Source organism: Somniosus microcephalus, chromosome 17 (genome assembly GCF_052327205.1).
Source record: "Somniosus microcephalus isolate GS21.2 chromosome 17, FLI_Smic_1.0, whole genome shotgun sequence".
Taxonomy (NCBI): Eukaryota; Metazoa; Chordata; class Chondrichthyes; order Squaliformes; family Somniosidae; genus Somniosus; species Somniosus microcephalus.
In genome coordinates this window covers 58,740,017-58,761,127 of record NC_141003.1, presented here as the reverse complement: position 1 = coordinate 58,761,127, position 21,111 = coordinate 58,740,017, and the positions used below count along the sequence as shown (strand labels likewise).

Sequence of the window (21,111 nt, the reverse complement as noted above, 5' to 3'; positions counted from 1 at the left end):
ATATGCTTCAGGACCAAAGGAAAATTCAAAAGATTTATCTCTGGGAACTGAATGATACGGCGGGTTAGCATAGTTTCCATTTCCTTGCTTCTTACTGTGCAAAAGATGGAAGATGGTTAGCGTTCTTAAAGTTCTCACAGCAATCATCTTTAAGAATAAAGATCATGAAAACAGCCTTTGGCAAGTAGCTGGGCACCCAACATTTACAGTAGACACTCTGTAATCTTTAATATTGAAAGCTCCGCTGTCTCTTGCTATGACCATGCATGTCATATTTGTTGTTTCTGTTAGCACGTGTTTTAAAAGAGATTGCATTAGAAGAAATTACTACAAAGAATGATTTCATGGCCATATTTCAGTTGCAGCCAAGAAGACCATTTTAGTCAAATTTCACCTTCCTCAATGGAAGTGTGGATAAAGCATCTATGCAGTGGGCCTCTGGAAACGCCAATGTTCTTCCTGCAAGAACAGCAGGGCAGTTCTGGACTATTTGGTCTTTGTTATTAAAATTCCTGTATGGCAGGAAACTCTACTTGGCTGCAATTCCTGTCACAGCATAATGCGCTGTGAGGGTTAATGTCTTATCCCACTAAAGTACGGTCCACCCCAATAAGCTATGATAACCCAAGGAAGTTGTGACATTACTACCTTGAAGACCTGAATTATTAAGAGTTGCATATTGTTTATACTCAAACCTCAATTGATCAACTAAGTATATCACTTCATGTTTGTACAAAGTAATGATTTTCATGTAAAATATATCGATCACATGAATAATATGACTGTTCAGAAAAGGAGGGACAAAAACAGGCTAAGTAAGTGGGCAGAGATTTGGCAGATGGAATACAATACTGGAAAGTGTGAGGTTATGCACTTTGGCAGGAAAAATCGTAGAGCAAGTTATTATCTTAATGGCAAGAAACTGGAAAGTACTGAAGTACAAAGGGATCTGGGGGTCCTGGTGCACGAAACTCAAAAGGTTAGTATGCAGGTGCAGCAAGTGATTAAGAAGGCCAATGGAATGTTGGCTTTCATTGCTAGGGGGATAGAATATAAAAATAGGGAGGTATTGCTTCAGTTGTACAAGGTATTGGTGAGACCGCACCTGGAATACTGCGTACAGTTTTGGTGTCCATACTTAAGAAAGGACATACTTGCTCTCGAGTCAGTACAAAGAAGGTTCACTCGGTTAATCCCGGGGATGAGGGGATGGACATATGAGGAGAGGTTGAGTAGATTGGGACTCTACTCATTGGAGTTCAGAAGAATGAGAGGCGATCTTATTGAAACATATAAGATTGTGAAGGGGTTGGATCGGGTGGATGCGGGGAGGATGTTCCCGATGATGGGTGAAACCAGAACTAGGGGGCATAGTCTTAGAATAAGGGGCTGCTCTTTCAAAACTGAGATGAGGAGGAAGGGTGGCAGGTCCATGGAATATGCTGCCCCAAAAAGCTGTAGAAGCTACATCATTACATAAATTTAAAACAGAAATAGACAGTTTCCTAGAAGTAAAGGGAATTAAGGGTTACGGGGAGCGGGCAGGAATTTGGACATGAGTCTAGGTTCGGATCAGTCATGGCCCTGTGGGTAGCGGAGCGGGCCCAGGGGCCGTGTAGCCTGATCCTGCTCCTATTTCGTGTGTCTAATTCTGTTAGATTCAGGAGATGGTTCTGTGATAGTGGATTGGCGGTTAGGATCAGATCAGCCATGATCTTGTTGAATGGCGGAGCAGGCGCGAGGGGCCGATTGGCTTACTCCTGCTCCTATTTCTTATGTTCTTATGTTAAAGCTACATCCATGACATGTCAAAAGTCACAATTCAAATGTAAAACGCCAAAGAAATAGAAAGAAAGCCAATCATTTCCCACTCTTTTTTTAAGCTGGCCTTTTCCCAAGAGCAGAAGCAGTGTATTTACAAATACTTTTCAGTCTAAGGAAACTTCCCTCAATAATTAGCTGCTAATTGATCATAGAATGTGCCTATTTAGACCACTCCCCCAAAGAGAGTGTACGAACAGTGGCCTGAAAGGGACAGACTAGGTTAAACACCGCTCCATTTTAGCAGCTTAACATCACAAACATGTCCCAGACCCTAGACTATGAGCATACCAGCCAGTTAGTACAGAGACACATTGAAAACCTGAAGCCTTGGGGATAATTTTGTTCCAAATTACTTTCATATGACTATTATTTTGTAAGTGAATTTTTGTGTTCATCAAAATAAGGAATTTTAATGCTGGGAATGGAACATTTTCCATTTTGGACATCTGTGGTCACACACTTCCAGGTTAAGTATAGCATGGTTAGATGGAGAGTAAAGTTCAGCCCCAACAATGTACTTCACCCCCAATCTCAGAAGAACATATGCTACTGCATCAGAATGGTATTTTTCCATTTCCCACAACAGTTAACTTGTGGCCTCTCTAAATAAGATTGCCAATTAGTCCCAAACTAAGACAGCTTTATGCTTTTGGGTCTATGTGCTCCAGGACCTGGATTTAGGCAGACCAACATTCATTTCACACAGGACCCTTGCAGCCAGCAGGAAAAGAAGACTTTTATCAATCAGCCTAGCTTGGATTTGAATCTTTAGCCCAGAGGTGAAAGGCCAGTGACTAACCTACTGCACAATCCAATCACTTGCTTTATTTTATTTAAAAATTCTGCATTTATCTTCATCCTAACAATTTTGCCCACTTAATATTTTTTTTTTTGCTTTTGCTACAGTTTCACTGGAGATTCCAAAACAAGCTCGAGCATGCGCTATGTCGAAACCCAGTCCATGCAAATCGGGGCTTCATACATGCTGCAATTCAGCCTAGTGATGGGCTGTGGGAAGCCTTTTACACTGCACGTGGACAACCAAATCAGACTGGAGTACTCCACAAACCATGGCCTGACCTGGCATCTTGTACAGGAGGTAAATATGAAAGCAAGTTTATGTAAGGTTTTGGACTTGGCTAGTGCTAAATATGCACAGGGATATAGCCAGGAACTCGTAGCCTATGCGAATGTACAAACATACAAAAATGACGGGCAGGTACAGACCAGCTGGTCCAACAAGCCTGTCCCATACAGTCACGTTCCAATTAAGCATCATGACCCCAATGCTCTCCAACCCCCCCCCGCCAACCATCCTTCTGCTATCATGCAATGATTCATTGTGTTGAGTTGCTTAATTATAGTCAAATTAAAGTCAAAAATATTAAATTCTCCAAAAGAAAGTGAAATCATTAAATGGTAAATTCAGCACTCCTGTGTTCGAAGAGAGTGAGTCAGAGAATTGAGGTTGCAGTTATAACTCTATCCCCTGCCAATGTTCCCTTCGAGTGTGGCTCACTATTGGGAGCACTGAATTTACTCTACTCTTAACCAGGGTAATTCCTGCTATTGCTCAAGCTAACTACATTTTTTACTTTTATTTTTTACAACAATCTATTCTAATGGGTTCCACAAGCATTTAGTTCAATGTTAAACATTGCAAAAAATAAATGGGTGTGTACTTTTTTTGGCTTGTGCTATTGGACAAATTTTCTACAAAATTGGATGAGAAAATGTGTAGACAGCTGGTGGCTTTCTTATAGATTACCAATGAAAAGTTGAACCTGTACAATGTCATGAATATTAAGGGCCTGGTTTGTATTTCAGTGCCATTTCAATCTTGAGACTTGTGCCAGATCTTGCCACAAATAATGTTTAGTGATGCCAGGCATACATTTTTCCTGCCAATCCCACACCTTGCTCTGTGGTGCGTTTGGTGTTATGAATTCATGCAGTCATTATTTAAACTTGCATACTGGTGGCATGACCTGCACTGTGACACCAAATATGTGTTTATAAAGAACAAGAGCCCTACTTGTGGCTTTATTTAAACTAACACTTTTAAGGTACTTTAATCAGCTTCCTGCTGTAAAGGTTTATGGGCATCAGTATATTTTTATTTTGTTTTAAACTCAGTTTTGATTTTTAGAGTTACCGATTCCATCTTCTCAGCCTGTGAAGACTTTGGCTTAGAAATTGGCCTCCTTAGCGCCTCCCGTTGTCGCCTCCGGGGGGCGCTAAGCACTTACCGACCGGGCGCGGTGCGAAGATCGACTCCCGCTATATTTGGCAGGAGGTTTGCGGCGGCGGTATAGCGTTGTGCCCCGATCTCCTTCGCCCGGAGGTCGTGACGTCATCGCCCTGGTAGCGCCCCAGACCCGAACTTTGGTTCCGCCCCCTGCAGCATCGCCGGGCAAAAACACCGGCAGCTGCAGGAAGCGTTAATCGGGAGGCCGGGTGCTTCAGGGGCGATCCTTAAAGGCGAGGTAGTCGAGGTGGGAAAAAAAATTCTGAAATGCTCTTTCTCTTTTTTTTTCCATTTGTCTTCACCAGCGATCGATCAGCCCAGCACTCTGCTGCAGTGCATCGGGCTGATCGGGCCGGATCGCGGCTGCCATCGGGGACCAGATAAGTTTTTCCCTTGCAGAGTCTGCAGCGATGGCCCTTCCCTTTAAGGGAGGGAAGGAACCTTCCAACGCGGCAGTGCTGCCCAGCCCAGTGTACAGCGCTGCTCACCTCCCGCCCCGCCTGCTGCCTGCTGTGCTCCAGGGACGAAGTGGACGCTTGATTTATTGCTCCACTTCCTTCCTGGAGCGCAAAACCCCAAATCTTTTTAAAAGCTGAGTAACATTAGCGCCTGGCGCTAATTTTTTCAACTTTTAAAAGTTAGCACCCCAAACGGGGATATAATGAATTTCTCCCCCTTTATTTTTCATATCCAAATTTGATTCTTCCAACTGAAATTGATGCACAACAGGAGGAGATAACTTTGATCCACAAATCTCCTCAAAACACATCGTCTTAGCCAAGGAGTGTCCTCTTAGAGACTTTTTAAAAATTCGTTCCTGGGATGTGAGTGTCGCTGGCAAGGCCAGCATTTATTGCCCATCCCTAGTTGCCCTCGAGAAGGTGGTGGTGAGCCGCCTTCTTGAACCGCTGCAGTCCGTGTGGTGAAGGTACTCCCACAGTGCTGTTAGGGAGGGAGTTCCAGGATTTTGACCCAGCGACGATGAAGGAATGGCGATATATTTCCAGGTCAGGATGGTGTGTGACTTGGAGGGGAATTTGGAGGTGGTGGTGTTCCCATGCGCCTGCTGCCCTTGTCCTTCTAGGTGGAAGAGGTTGCGGGTTTGGGAAGTGCTGTCGAAGAAGCCTTGGTGAGTTGCTGCAGTGCATCTGGTAGATGGTACACACTGCAGCCACAGTACGCCAGTGGTGGAGGGAGTGAATATTTAAGGTGTTGGATGGGGTACCAATCAAGCGGGGCTGCTTTGTCCTGGATGGTGTCGAGCTTCTTGAGTGTTGTTAGAGCTGCACTCATCCAGGCAAGTGGAGAGTATTCCATCACTTTCTGAAGGATTCCTTCAGCACCATTACCATCATTGTAGCATATGATAGAATTTGTGCTTTTGTTCCCCCCTGATCTTGTAATACTTCAGCTCTGATGGCCCCACCAGCACCGGCAGAACTAAGATTGTAGTGGCTTCACTTGTCATTCTGGCTCATTGTGGTTTAAACTGACTGAAAGTTCCATGTACCATAGCACTGCATTGTGGCATGGGAGGGAGGAAACTAGATTTATTTGTTTGGATTTTGAATCTGCAGAAAATGTAAAAGGCATCCCAGGATGTTCCTGGCTTACGTTGCCCTGTGGCTTTCTCCTAATATTAATTGATATTGACATTTCAATTCAGGATGACCGCTGCAGATAATCCCAAATGTGGCCGACTTGGAGACTGTTCTCGCAATCTTGGTGAAAATATTACAGAATTGTTATTTTGAAGTTATGCATGCTTTATTCCTGGACAGGCAGCTTTTGTTCCCAACCATGTACTTTCTATAGTAAATCCAAAAAAAGTCTGATCATGGTTAAAAATCACCCCAAAATTTTATGATTTAGCACCGTCTTTTAAAAAAAAATCAGAATTGTGAAAAGCAGATGGGGCTGAGGCTGCTTAACCAGACCAAACTCAGTTTTGACTTTGCAATTCTGAATCTACTCTAATCTACTGGTTCCAAAACTGTACATTTGCAGCCTTTTAACAGGCAGGTGTGGAATTTAAAAAAATTGGTAATCTTGATATTTTCTGGGTTGACATGTTTCCCTGCAGGAATGTTTTCCCAGCATGCCTAGCTGCCAGGAGTTCACCTCTGCCAGTGTTTATCATTCCTCTGAGTTCTCACAGTGGAAAAGAGTAACTGTGTCCCTGCAACAGAAAACATGGTAAGAAAATCATTGCAGACATTAATCCTTGGGAATGGGCCAAATGGAAGATGAATCATTGTCTTCCCACCAACTGTCTCTTCTCATAAATCTGCAGAATGTGAAGTGAAAGACTCCAGGTAACGGGACTATAATTGGCTCCTCCCCAACCTGTAACTACGGTTTTAATTATCTTAGCAGCTGTTATCGACTCAAATGAAGTTTTAATCTCTGTAATAGCCATAAATTTTTTTAACAAGTTTCTGCCTAACATTGATTGTATAAGCCCAGTTCTTCAGTATCTCAATGAATGCATTCAAACCACAAAAAACACTGGTGTTTAAACATGTTCAAGTATGTCAGAAGGGATTTGTTAATCTGAACAGCAATTTCATAAAGCATTTGCAGGACATCTGATGAAAACTGCTGCATTGAGCCTGCCATTTTTTTTCCAATCATATTAAGCATCAAGTGCAGCTTAGACAAATTACATTTGTTATTGCTTTATGAAAATGAATTTGTCTTTATGAGTAGATATTTGCATATCAGCACTGCTGATGAGATGCAGGCAGCTGTTGGGGACAGTTTCTTTTTACAAACCCAGAGTAATTACCACATTTGCGTTTTGGAATATAAATATTAAAATGTTATTACATTATCTGGTCCTTGACAGGAAAGAGCTTGTTCTAACATTCACTTATACTCAACTGAACTTTCTAAATGGGTGACCTTGAAAACTAACCTGGGATTATGCCATGATTGTAACATATCCTGGCTGCCTTAAAGTCAATAATCCAAAAGTTCTGCTCTTCGGACCACAAAGGAGTGTAGAAAACGACACAAGAGCTGCAGAAAAAGCTTGCCAACTTGGAAGCAGCACACGTCACGCAGGAAGACAGCACTCGGCCTTCCCTAAACAGAGTTACGGGCTAAATAATGTATTCAGAGTGGCATTTTCTACTGCTGATGACTAGTGCAGTACAAATCTACAGACACTAAATGCAGTATTTGACCAACACGGGAGTTACTAATACAATAAAACAACATTTTCCATATTCAGCCAATGCAGCTAGGGATCAACAACATAGCTTGGGATTCCGAAATAATAACAGAAAATGCTGGAAAAACTCAGCAGGCCAGGCAACATCCGTGGAGAGAAATTAGAGTTGACGTTTCGGGTCTAACCCTTTTTCAAAACCCGAAACGTCAACTCTAATTTCTCTCCACGGATGTTGCCTGGCCTGCTGAGTTTTTCCAGCATTTCCTGTTGTTATTTCGGATTTCCAGCATCTGCAGTATTTTGCTATCGTAATAGCTTGGGATTCATTTTATTGAGGTTTAACCTCCTTGATCATAGTAATTGGGCTTGACTATGATCAAGGGAAAATTTATTAGTGTCAGAGTCTTATTATAGTGAAGTGTGCTCAAATATTTGCACACAGATTCCTAATAGGATGCAGATTAGATTCCTCGCTCCACTGACATCACCCCTTCAGCTGCACTGTAGAGCAGAGTCACTGAGCAACATCAATGTGCTTTGTATAAATTTACAATGTTCTTTGTATAAAAAAATTTTTAAGTGTGTGTTTGGTCCAAACCGTTTCTTTGTACCCTCCTCTCCGGAAGATGCTAACTCATGTTGGGGTACAATTTCAAGGGCATTGGCTGCCCTTTGGTACCTCACCCAAGTGACCATTCTTTATGTATGAACCTAGACAATGAGTATTGGCAGGTTCATCAATCGTGTTGTTATTACAGCCAAGCACTACTCTGTCCACACGTGTGCACTTTCCAGTCTGCATCGATCAATAATTATCAAGATCAAGAACTACGGCAAATTCTCCCCTCTCTAGCTCAGGAGACTCTGGTCAACTGTAGCACCTTTGTAGCCATCAGCTAAAACAAGAGCGAACAGGACATGAACTCGAGACCTTCTAGCCTGTATGGCTCAGTTACTTTTACCAACTAAGCTACTTGGGGAGTTACAGACATTTCTTTCAACTAACCTCCAGCATACTTTATAATGATGGCCAGTGATACATCCAAGTTCCTCAGATCTATTAGTCTCCATATCTTAAATTTTTTTTTTACACTCATCATTTTGGATAAGTAAATTCTTAAGACTAACATACTTTTTTTTAACTTATTCAGGTCAAGTGCTACACGTTTTCGCTGGAGCCAGAGTTACTATATGGCTCAGGATGAATGGGCATTAGATGATATTTATATTGGTCAACAGTGTCCTGAGATGTGTGGTGGCCATGGCTGGTGTCACAATGGACTATGCAAGTATGTGGATGTAGAAATACACAACTATTGAATGTTCAGTAGATATGTGTAAACATAAGAACAGGAGTAGACCATTCAGTCCCTCGAGCCTGTTCCAGCAATCAATTCAATCATTAATGATCTGTACCGCAACTCCATTTACCCGCCTTTGATCCATATCCCTCGATACCGTTAGCTAATAAAGTGTTGAACGCAGGATTCTAGAAATGATCAAGAATTTTTTAGTGTTTGATGTCAAAGTAAAGTCTACGGGCTGAATTTTCTTGTTTCCCACCAGCATGGAGCAGGGGGGCCCGGTAGAGCGCAGGAAACCCAGAAGTCCGGCTTTCCCGGAAGGCGTGCGTTTGACGTAATGGGTGGGGTCCCTTCCCGGAAGTCAGCCTGGTTGACAGGCTGGCTTCCAGTCGGGCGGGGAAAGCTGGTTGACCAGAACGCCGCAGCAACAGGTAGGCGCTGGGTCTGGCGCGGTTCCAAGTCCGGGGAGGAAGGGTGTCTGAACCCCCAGGGGGGGGTTTGATCCCCGACCCTGGGGCTGATTAGCGCTTCCCGGGGTGGGGGGAGAGTCCGATCCCCGATTCTGAGGGGGAGTTGCAATCCCCAACCCCGGGGAGGGGTGGGCTGCTGGTGGGTGAGCTTGGCGGGCCATGAGGAAGCACTCCTGCTCCTCCTGGCTCAAAAGGATTGCTCCCAGAGGCTGCGCTCGCCCTGCTGCAACTGCCAGGAATCCCGAGCCCCGGGATCCCCGGCCGCCTGCACTTAAACCTGTTTCAGGCCTCATTATAATATTTTAAATGCCAACCCGCCTCCTGGCAGTGGGTTGCCTGCCACCCCCATCCCGCCTGAGTAAAAGGTGAAAGTGGGCGGGTTGGGGTCGGGTTTTAGATTTTTACAACCTTCATTTCCTCCCCAGCCTGCCTCCAACCTAACCGTTTCTTCATAGGAACATACGAATTAGGAGCAGGAGTAGGCCACTCGGCCCTTCGAGCCTGCGCCGCCATTCAATAAGATCATGGCTGATCCGATTACTCCACATTCCTGCCTACCCCCGATAACTTTTCACCCCCTTGCTTACCAAAAATCTATCTGCCCCTGCCTTAAAAATATTCAAGGACTCTGCTTCCACCGCCCTCCAAAGTTCCAAAGTCTCATGAGAAAAAATTTCTCCTCATCTCTGTCTTAAATGGGCGACCCCTTATTTTTAAACAGTGACCCCTAGTTCTAGATTCTCCCACAAGAGGAAACATCCTCTCCACATCCACCCTGTCCAGACCCCTCAGGATCTTATATGTCACCTCTTACTCTTCTAAACTCCAGCGGATACAAGCCTAGCCTGTCCAACCTTTCCTCATAAGGCAACCCACCCATTCCAGGTATTAGTCTAGTAAACCTTCTCTGAACTGCTTCCAATGCATTTACATCCTTCCTTAAATAAGGAGACCAATACTGTACACAGTGCTCCAGATGTGGTCTCACCAATGCCCTGTATAACTGAAGCATAACCTCCCTACTTTTGTCTTCAATTCCCCTCGCAATAAACGATAACATTCTATTAGCTTTCCTAATTACTTGCTGTACCTGCATAGTAACCTTTTGTGATTCATGCACTAGGACACCCAGATCCCTCTGCATCTCAGAGCTCTGCAATCTCTCACCATTTAGATAATATGCTTTTTTATTCTTCCTGCCAAAATGGACAACTTCACATTTTCCCACATTATACTGCATTTGCCAGATCTTTGCCCACTCACTTAACTTATCTATATCCCATTGTAGCCTCCTTATGTCCTCTTCACAATTTACTTTCCTACCTATCTTTGTGTCATCAGCAAATTTAGTAACCATACCTTCGGTCCCTTCATCCAAGTCATTTATATAAATTGTAAAAAGTTGAGGCCTCAGCACTGATCCCTGTGGCACACCACTCGTTACATCTTGCCAATCAGAAAATGACCCATTTATGCCTACTCTCTGTTTCCTGTTAGCTAGCCAATCTTCTATCCATGCCAATATGTTACCCCCTTAACCATGAGCTTTTATTTTCCACAATAACCTTTGATGTAGCACCTTATCAATTGCCTTCTGGAAATCTAAGTACAGTACATCCACCGGTTCCCCTTTATCCACAGCACATGTTACTTCCTCAAAGAACTCCAATAAATTGGTTAAACATGATTTCCTTTGCACAAAACCATGTTGACTCTGCCTGATTACTTTGAACTTTTCTAAATGCCCTACTATAACGTCTTTAATAATAGCTTCTAACATCTTCCTTATGACAGATGTTAAGCTAACTGGCCTGTAGTTTCCTGCTTTCCGTCTCCCTCCCTTTTTGAATAAAGGAGTTATATTCGCTATTTTCCAATCTAATGGAACCTTCCCCGAATCTAGGGAATTTTGGAAAATTAAAACCAACGCATCAACTATCTCACTAGCCACTTCTTTTAAGACCCTAGGATGAAGTCCATCAGGACCCGGGGACTTGTCAGCCCGCAGCTCCAACAATTTGCTCAGTACCACTTCCCTGGTGATTATAATTTTCTTGAGTTCCTCCCTCCCTTCCATTTCCTGATTTACAGCTATTTCTGGGATGTTACTTGTATCCTCTATAGTGAAGACCGATGCAAAATACCTGTTCAATTCAACTGCCATCTCCTTATTTTCCATTATTAATTCTCCAGACTCACTTTTTATAGGACCAACGCTCACTTTGTTAACTCTTTTCTTTTTTAAATATCTATAGAAACTCTTACTATCTGTTTTTATATTTCTAGCTAGCTTTCTCTCGTACTCTAATTTTTCTCTCCTTATTAATCTTTTAGTCATTCTTTGCTGTTTTTTCTATTCTGTCCAATCTTCTGACCTGCCACCCATCTTTGCGCAATTATATGCTTTTTCTTTAAGTTTAATACTATCTTTAACTTTTTTAGTTAACCACAGATGGTGGGTCCTCCCCTTGGAATTTTTCTTTCTTGTTGGAATGTATATATTCTGTGTATTCTTAAATATCCCCTTAAATGTCTGCCACTGCAACTCTAATGATCTATCCCTTAACCTAATTTGCCAGTTCACTTTAGCTAGCTCTGCTTTCATGCCCTCATAATTGTCCTTATTTAAGTTTAAAATTCTAGTCTTGAACCCACTCTTCTCTCTCTCAAACTGAATGTAAAATTCAATCATATTATGATCACTGCTACCTAGGGGCGCCTTCACTATGAGGTCATTAATTAATCCTATCTCGTTGCACAATACCAGGTCTAGTATAGCCTGCTCTCTGGTTGGCTCCAGAACGTGCTGTTGGAATGTTTTCGGGATAGTTTCTTACATGAACTCCTCACCTATGCTACCTTTGCCCATCTGATTTTTCCAGTCTATATGCAGATTAAAATCCCCCATGATTATTGCCGTACCCTTCTGACAAGCTCCCATTATTTCTTCCTTTATACTCCATCCTACCATGTGGTTACTGTTAGGGGCCTGTACACAACTCCCACAAGTGACTTCTTGCCTTTATTATTTCTCATCTCTACCCAAACCGCTTCTACATCCTGGTTTCCTGAACTTAGGTCATCACTCTCTATTCTGCTAATACCATCATTAATTAACAGAGCCACCCCTCCACCTGTTCCCACCTTCCTGTCCTTCCTAAATGTCATGTACCCTTCAATATTCAGGTCCCAATCTATGTCAACCTGCAGCCATGTTTCTGTAATGGCCATCAAATCATATTTATTTATTCCTATTTGCGCTATCAGTTCATCTGTTTTGTTTCGAATGCTACGTGCATTCAGATGCAGAGCCTTTAGTTTTGTCCTTTTATTATTTTTGTAACCTCTAGCCTTGTCTTTTGATTTACTCTTTGTACTCTCTATCCCTTCCTGTCACGGTCTGTTTATCATTTCCCATATTAATACCTTTCTCTATTGCCTTGTCTCTAATCTTTGAAATACCACATCTTCCCAAATTTGATCCCATGCCCCCAATATTTAGTTTAAAGCCCTCTCTACTGCCCTAGTTATACAACTCGCCAGAACACTGGTCCCAGCACGGTTCAGGTGAAGACCGTCCCAACGATACAGATCTCACTTTCCCCAGTACTGGTGCCAGTGCCCCAGGAATCGAAACCATGTGAAAACTCCCCCCTATGATGGGGTAAATTATGCACAGGGATGGATGGGTTTAGCAGACTGAATGCCTTTGCCTAAGAAGATCTTGTTCCATATTTTGTTATGTTTAGTTACACACTTGATTGCTTCTGTAACCCAACAGGCAGTAATTTATATTTATAACCTTAACATCCCAGCAAGCATTTGTTTCATCATCTCTTTAAGGTAAATTAAGCTAAAATGTGGCTTATTGACACAGTGCAGAACTGCATAATCACAATACAGTGCCTGAGAGTGGTTATTTCTTTCCTTAAAGATGCGATCCAGGTTATCATGGATCTACCTGTAAGCCAGAGGCTATGTTGCCTTCAACAGTGATGTGTGACTTTGAGAATGAGGCTGTGATGAAGAATGATTGGCTGGAAGTGATTGGTGGACAAATCGTTAAACCGGAGCAAGGTTGCGGAGTCATTTCCTCAGGTTCATCTCTCTACTTCTCCGAGGTATGAGTCACTTTTCATCCAATACAACCTGAACCAGTGTCAGTTCAAAGAAAAGTGGCTTTAGCATCACGTGGGGATTTGTGCTCCTTGTGTGCCATTTTGAAAATTATAAATGAAGATGAACAAATTCTAGGCCCCCCGATGGCTTAGTTATTTAGAGCGGTAACCTAAGCCTGATCTAACCTAAACCGGCTCCAGGTTAAATCCCTGGCCTGTGCTGATGTCAGCTGGGCAGCAATGGGAGTGCCACAATTGGCAACAATGACCTGGGCTAAGCAAGAGGAGAATTACCCAGGATACATACTCTCGCAACCCTTCCTGTAAAGTGTGGGTGTGAAAAACTCAAGTGAGGATACGATCAAGCTTGTCTATTATGTTGCCAACCACCGCTCACACCCTGTAGTCACTGTCGAGGCTCTCACATGAAGGATAATCGCTTGGCTGAGGTGTTGGAGGTGAGCAGGTGTCCATTGGAACTACACTCAGTATCTCTGAGACAGGAGGAGAGAAAATCTGGCTGTGGGCTCCAGTCCACAATGACAGTTTGTTTTCTCTTTCATGTTTTGCAAAGAACAATCACCTTTGATCTTTCTCGCCCCCCACATTTGGTGAGTCATTTCCCAGCAGTTCCTTCGTATGCTGTTGATTGCTACAAGAATGTTAAATAAAAGGCGCATCAGATACTGTAACATTAAAACCTTGCCGCATTCACTTGTTTGTCCAGAATGGGAAGAGGCAGCTGGTCAGCTGGGACCTGGACACCCAATGGGTGGACTTTATCCAGTTCTACATACGGATTGGCGGGGACACAGCCTCCTGTAACATGCCCGACAGCAGAGAGGAGAGTGTCTTATTGCAGTACAGCAACAATGGCGGCATAACCTGGCACCTACTTTCAGAGATGTACTTTTCCGATTTCAGTCAACCCAGGTACGACTCGGGGAGGGAACATGTACATACCAGTGCCTTGTTTATTAGATTCAAGTCAACTAAACACACACTGAAGGCAAACCCGGCCACTGTTGCACCAAGCAGCACAAAGTTGCTCTTCAAAGGTGCCTTGCACCAGATTTGCCATAGAATCATCACCAACTAATTACTTTACACTAAAGTACTGCTGTCAGCGCCAGCTCTCGGTTCAGCTTTGTGAAGTAAATGAGGCTTCATTCAGAGGAACTTGCAACCACTTCCAGAGTGGTTTTCCCTGACTCCTCTACAGATGACAGCTGTCTGGTATAGACGCTGCTGCCCCCCTCCCCGGGGCCACATTTTACTGACAGTGGGCGCAAATGCGCTGCGTTGCTGCAACATGTCAGTTTTGGGCCCGTGAACCCCCTCAAAGTGAGTTAAAGAATTCAGCTATTCCATCAGAGGAAGGCACCAAGTGAAGGGGAGGCACTCACACCCAGGAAGGAGGGGGAAAATATAAGGTTCTGCTGCAGCTGGTTCAACAGGTCTATTCGCAGAGGCCTGGGAATTAGATTTTTCTTTGTCCTCTTGTCTGAGCATAATCCAAGCTTGTAGAGCGAAAGAAAAGCAAATTTAAACAATGAAATGAAACGGAAATAATTTTGTTTTCGATCATTTGTGTTACATTCAACAGATTTGTTTATTTCGAGCTTCCGGCTTCTGCTAAGACCACTTGTACGAGGTTCCGCTGGTGGCAGCCAGTTCACTCCGGTGAGGGATATGACCAGTGGGCTATTGATGACATCATCATTTTATCAGAGCGACAGAAACAGATTATCCCCGTCATCACCCCAACAATACAGCAGGTAACAAATGTCACCATTTTTATTACAGAACTTTACTTGGAGAAGCTCCAGTCAAACGATTCACAAAAAATATTACTACTGTACAGATAATCTGTAGCCTTCTGTCATCAGGAGTGCAAAATATAATTCGGCATGTTTAAGTGTTTAAAAAAAAAAAATTTTCCATCCCCAGATCTGACATTTTGCGGACAATTAAACAGCAATTTCGTCACTGAGCTAAATCAAACATCCCACATTAACTCCATCAGTGACATCCACAACCAATACATAGACACGCATATCAAGTAAAATGGCAGATAAGCTCATTCAGCAGGCTGGGAGATTAATCCTTACAGCACTTCAGACATTTACTTTGCCGGACGCAATTGGGTTGCAGATAGCACTAACCAGTTTCGACATAATTAGCACAGCAAAGATCGGCCTGCAGTTATTTGTGATGCAGCCACGCAAATTATACAGCCTGCACTTTATATTTTCAGGAATTTAAATTTTATTTTTATGTAAATTTTGTTTAGGCTGTTTCATTTAGTGGTGTGCCGTTAATAGTTATTCCTGATGTTTGAGCAGCTTTATCACTGTAATATTAATGTTAATTTCCCACATCTCAGAACATGAACTGAACACAAAAAATCTGGTTGGCCCAGGGAGACCTGAGATTCCCAGAGCCTGCCAGCTGTCCAATTTATTAAAAAAAAACGCACAATTAAAGCAATGGAGATGGACTGTTTTTTAGTGAAAAAATAAATAAATGTAAAATAGTAAAAGTATGCAGACAGTTTAAAAAATCAATCTTGTTTTCTACTTCAGAGCCAGTGTAATGGGGAGTGTAATGTTGGTTAGCATTAGCAATCAGGCAGATAAGGTACATCAATAAATTGTGTGAAATGTCCCTTTAATAGATTCAGTAGCTGTCGGCACCAGCAATTTTATGTAACCGGCTTTCTTGCTTCGGTAAAGTTAAAGTTTATTTTGAAGATCTCTATCTTCAGTGGCCCACTGAGGTGCTGTATCTCTGGGGACTAGGATGCCTTTCAAAACCCCATGCCCTGCCAGTTCACTCAAGTGACCCCCCGCCAGTTACTTCAAGGGAGTAAGTATTGGAAGTGGCTAATGGAGTTCCAGTCACATTCTGATACTCATAAATCCAGCTACTTTATATGAACCAGCAACGTTCGATATAAAATATAGATTGATATCTGCCATGCACTGGAAATAATCACAGAAAGACTGGAATTGCTTGTGGTAATAGGTTAAGGAAACAGATCTGAACTTTATACACATATACATCTTGCCATAAAATCTAATTGCCAGAATGGAGCATTTTTTATCATTAATAAAATACTCTGATTGTAATTAATCAAGGTTGTAGCCCTTATAAAGCTGGGATATATCTGATAAGCTGAGTAAATTATAATGTCTTAATTGCACCATTACAAATCATTAAAAATTGCCAAGAAAGATAACTGAAAGATTCAGTAATCATTGGGATATAGGAGGTTAATCAGGTTCAAACCTTGACTGTTTATGAATGACTTGCTTTCTAGTTTTTATAGTTTCAGTTTTGAGCAGTGCTTGACAGCATTTCAACTGACTGTTCAGAGTAAGCTGTCCCTAGTTACTGCAACTGACTTTGAAAAACTAAATGATACTGCGACAATATCCCTTTAACAGGTAGCAATAGTTCTCTTGAGATCCTGTTCAAATCCCAAGAAAGGTCCCAGACAAAGTGAGCTCTAGCTGTTTCCCTCTAACTTACGTGGATGAACATCTGCAGTAGAAACTTCAGTAAATTTGCCACCTCGTCCTGCATTCTCTATAATTTGTCTTACTTATCAGATATATCCCAGTTATAAGCAATAACCTCAACTGATTACAATCATATGATCTGGAGAGGATGTGCTGTACGGGATCACCTTGTCTTATGTCACTCAAGTCAGTTGCCCTATAGTTCAGCAAATATCTGGACACAAGATTCCATAGAGGAGGCCTGTGACTTTCAGTATCAATAAAATAAGAGAGGTGTTTATGGATAAGTATTTATCACTGCACAGTCATCTTTCCTTTTAAAGCTCTGCTTCTTGCCCAAAGTCATCACAATCACAGCCACAAAAATAGATGCAAATATTCAGATGCCTGACGGTGCACCAAGCTCAGCCGTCTCCAGTATTGCACACAAGAGAAATGGACGCAAACAGCACTTTAATGCTGGTGCTTGTTTAGTAGTGGGTCTATCATTCTGCTTCAAAACTATAGCAACATGGGCCCAGGGAGCCCTAACAAAGGTGCTAGCATCCTGTAATCCAAACAAAACAGGTACCAGTGCAAAAGCACCTGGAGAGACCCATTCAAGTTCCTGCTATTTAATTATTCTACAGTGCTTGAAATATTTACCAGTAAAAGCATGCTTATTTACTGAAGTTGTGGGGGAAGGCCATTTTCTTTTCAAACTTTTATTGATTTAGAAATGGCTTGTATAACCAGATAAGATCCTCCTGGAGCTGACAGCAACTGACAACTCGTGTTGCCTAGGGACATGCATTGTAGATTAAAGCTAAACTCAGTCACACTCCATGACGGTGTTTTCACGATGCTCTGCCGCTAATGTGAAAATCCCTGTGCCTGAGGGACAATTTGTTTACAGAACAAAATTCACTGCAAACTGGTGTCCATAGAGGAATTGCTCCCATACACACTGTATATTGTAAAGCCTACCCATGGCAAATAAAAATGGCAGCCCCTTCCACTGACGGAAGAGTGTTTATGAGTGATTCCCTGATCCGGTGCTCCCAGTGAGGAGCGGTGCTCGTAGGGAGCGCATCTTCAGGAAATTGACGGGAGCACTGGATTACGGAATTGTCCCTTAAGGATGCTGTTGCTTACATTTCTTCAGATGGGTCTCGGCACCTAGAGGCAAAAGTTAGGGCTGCTCTCCACATCAGTGTTATTATGTAAAGGGACCATTAAAAGTCCTCAAAGCTGTCAGAGAAGAAGAGAAGGTAGACACACAGAGGTGACCCTGTTCCACTGCTGATCAGTCAGGATGGCCAAAGGCAGACAGTTCAACAGTGTGACAAATACTGTGTGGAGTCTCTGGCCTTTCTTTAGATATGGTCATTTTATCTACCTTTGGAAGTAAAAAAGCTGAATGTCCCCTACGAGGATCCAAATCTGTGACTGAGTCTTGTGCTGTAAGAGGATTTACTTTAATAATAGAGATGAAACTGGTTATGTTGTCTACTTTAAAACAATTGTTACATCTTGTCTGCCAAGTGTTACATTTTTGAGTTTTTTTTAATGACTACTGTCTTTGTGCAGTATTTCCAAGATATAGCTCCTGGATATCCCAGAACAAAGGTCATTAAAACTGTGGGGGGGATTTTGACTTGGAGTGGGTTTGGGGCAGGTAGGGGGCGAGTGTCAAACCCACCCAATGTTGTACCAGCACTGGAAGATTGGGTGGCCTCGAGGACGACCCTCGTGTAAGCCACGGGGTGGGTGGTGGTAGGAAATCACTGGTGGGAATAGTGGAGGGGAAGCCCGGAGTAGCGGAGGTCCAGACTTTCCTTGTGGGGCCCAGCGGAACAATTTGGGGAATCAGTACTAGAACAACTATTCATTGGTGTGACAAAAATCAGATAGATGTGTCTTTAAATCCAGTCACAGAACATAAGCAATTTAAAAATCAACTCCAGCTCAAATTCTTGTACCAAGCCTAGCCCAAAACAGTGTTATAAGTTTTGTTGGTTACAAGCTGGTGGGAGAATTAATTCAAACTTAAACAACCCTGTGCGATTTGTTCAGTTTGTGATAGTTGGTTTTTTAAAATTTGAATGGTCAGATAATCAAACTCTAAGAAATCCTTGTTAACTGTTTTCTGGGATATAAAAAGGGCTGTTCTGTTTACAACCAGGAGTCTGCTTAATTCTTCTCTGAGATTTTCAATCAGTTTTAAACTCCTAAAATAGAGAAGATAATCGGTTTGAATTTCCAAAATTTGTAGATTAATCAGGCTCCCAAGGAGTAAGAATTTCTGGGAAAAGTAGCATTGTTATTTATAAGACAGTTACAAAGGACTAGCTTAGTTCTTAGAGTTGTGACCTCTATTATTATATCCACTCATGGAATGATATCTACTCTAAATATATAACTATATTATATGGCTGTTACCTATGTGCTAGGAGTGGGCCTTTGGCGTAGTGGTACCATCCCCGCCGCTGGGCCAGAAGGCGTAGGATTTCGAACCCCGCTCCAGACAGTCCCGGCAAGTGGAGTCGGAGCTCCGGCTCTAAATTCTGGGTTGACATCTGATGGGCCTTCAATAACCACAAAACTAGAAGTTATAGACTTAAACAAGTTGTCTTTTAATCACTAAGATCAGAGCTAACATCTCAACACGCCGACTGGTTCACAGGAATGAGTCATACAGATCCTGGGATCTAAGAGAAGTCAGGGGCGGAGCCAAGAGCCAAGACCTGGAACCTCCCAGGTTAGTCGGGAAAGAGGAAGTGAAACTATACACAGTGGGGGAGGGTAATATACATGAGTGCAAAACGAATACAGGATCAAGACAAACAGATTTCATTACATTCACCCCTTCTATAGATTTAGTCCATCGGGGTGATGTTTCTTAAAATTTGGTATAAGTGAGTCTGTCAGGAGGTTTTGCAGTTCTCAGTGATCGGCGCAAAGCCGGTTGGGGTGCCTCTAGGGGAGTGGATTCTGGTTCCTCCGCTGTCCGGGCCTCCGCAGTGTCTTCCAGGTTATCTGCAGTGTCCTCCAGGTTAAAGTTGGGTATTGATACCTCTGGGCGTCCTGTCTCTTTGTAGTGTAGGTCTTCATCGGGTAGTCTCCCATCGTTCGCTCCACTCCCCGAGGGAGCGAGGTCTTTTATGGAAACAGTGTCCTCTCGTCCGTCAGAGTATTTGATATAGGCGTACTGAGGGTTTGCATGGAGGAGCTGTACCTTTTCCACAAGGGGGTCCGTTTTATGGCCTCTCACGTGCTTCCGCAATAGTACTGTCCCCAGAGACGTCAGCCACGCGGGTAGAGATATGCCCGAGGTGGATTTCCGGGGGAAAACAAACATCTTTTCGTGAGGGGTAGCGTTAGTGGCAGTACATAACAGAGACATTATGGAGTGGAGCACGTCTGGGAGGACTTCCTGCCAGCGGGAGGTCGGAAGGCCTTTTGACTTTAAGGCTAACGTGACAGCCTTCCAAACAGTAGCATTCTCCCTTTCCACTTGCCCATTACCCCGGGGGTTGTAGCTAGTGGTTCTGCTAGTGGCTATCCCCTTCGAGAGCAAGAACTGGCGCAGCTCGTCACTCATGAATGACGTCCCCCTATCGCTGTGTATGTAGTTCGGCATGCCAAACATGCAGAATAGATTACAGAGACACTTGATGACCGTGGCACTGGTCATGTCTGGGCAGGGAATGGCGAAGGGGAAGCGGGAATATTCATCAATGATATTGAGGAAGTATACGTTACGGTCGGCAGAGGGAAGGGGTCCCTTGAAGTCCGGACTTAGGCGCTCGAATGGCCGTGTGGCTTTGATAAGGTGTGCACGGTCAGGCCTGTAGAAACGAGGCTTGCATTCCGCACAGATGCGGCAGGCTCTGGTCATTGCCCTGACCTCCTCGATGGAGTGGGGCAGATTGCGGGACTTTATAAAATGGTATAGTCGGGTAACCCCTGGGTGACAGAGGTCGTTGTGGAGACCCTGTAATTTGTCCGTATGAATGCTGGCACACATTCCCCGCGATAGGGCGTCTGGGGGTTCATTAAGGGCTCCCGGCCTGTACATAATATCATAGTCGAACGTGGATAGTTTGATCCTCCACCTGAGTATTTTGTCATTCTTGATTTTCCCCCTTTGTTTGTTATTAAACATGAAAGCCACCGACCGCTGGTCGGTGAGCAGGGTGAAACGTTTGCCGGCTAGGTAGTGTCTCCAGTGCCGCACTGCCTCCACTATAGCCTGTGCCTCCTTCTCGACAGAAGAGTGCCTGATTTCAGGTCCCTGAAGGGTTCGGGAGAAGAAGGCCACAGGTCTCCCAGCCTGATTGAGGGTCGCAGCTAAGGCAAAGTCTGACGCATCGCTTTCGACTTGAAAGGGAATGCATTTGTCCACTGCACACACTGCAGCCCTTTCAATGTCCTGTTTAATATTGGTGAAAGCCTCCCGAGCTTCA

At 43.4% G+C, this 21,111-nt stretch overlaps 1 protein-coding gene across 2 annotated transcripts in view; it reads left to right on the top strand.

The window, feature by feature from the left end:
• reln (reelin) overlaps positions 1–21,111 on the top strand; it is a 391,712-nt gene that overhangs the window by 221,051 nt on the left and 149,550 nt on the right. For both annotated transcript variants that reach the window (XM_086010451.1, XM_086010450.1), the window contains 6 exons: positions 2,731–2,923; positions 6,156–6,268; positions 8,399–8,536; positions 12,956–13,142; positions 13,867–14,072; positions 14,746–14,917. In XM_086010451.1, the coding sequence (XP_085866577.1) occupies positions 2,731–2,923; positions 6,156–6,268; positions 8,399–8,536; positions 12,956–13,142; positions 13,867–14,072; positions 14,746–14,917 (1,009 nt within the window). The remainder of the gene's footprint in view (positions 1–2,730; positions 2,924–6,155; positions 6,269–8,398; positions 8,537–12,955; positions 13,143–13,866; positions 14,073–14,745; positions 14,918–21,111) is intronic.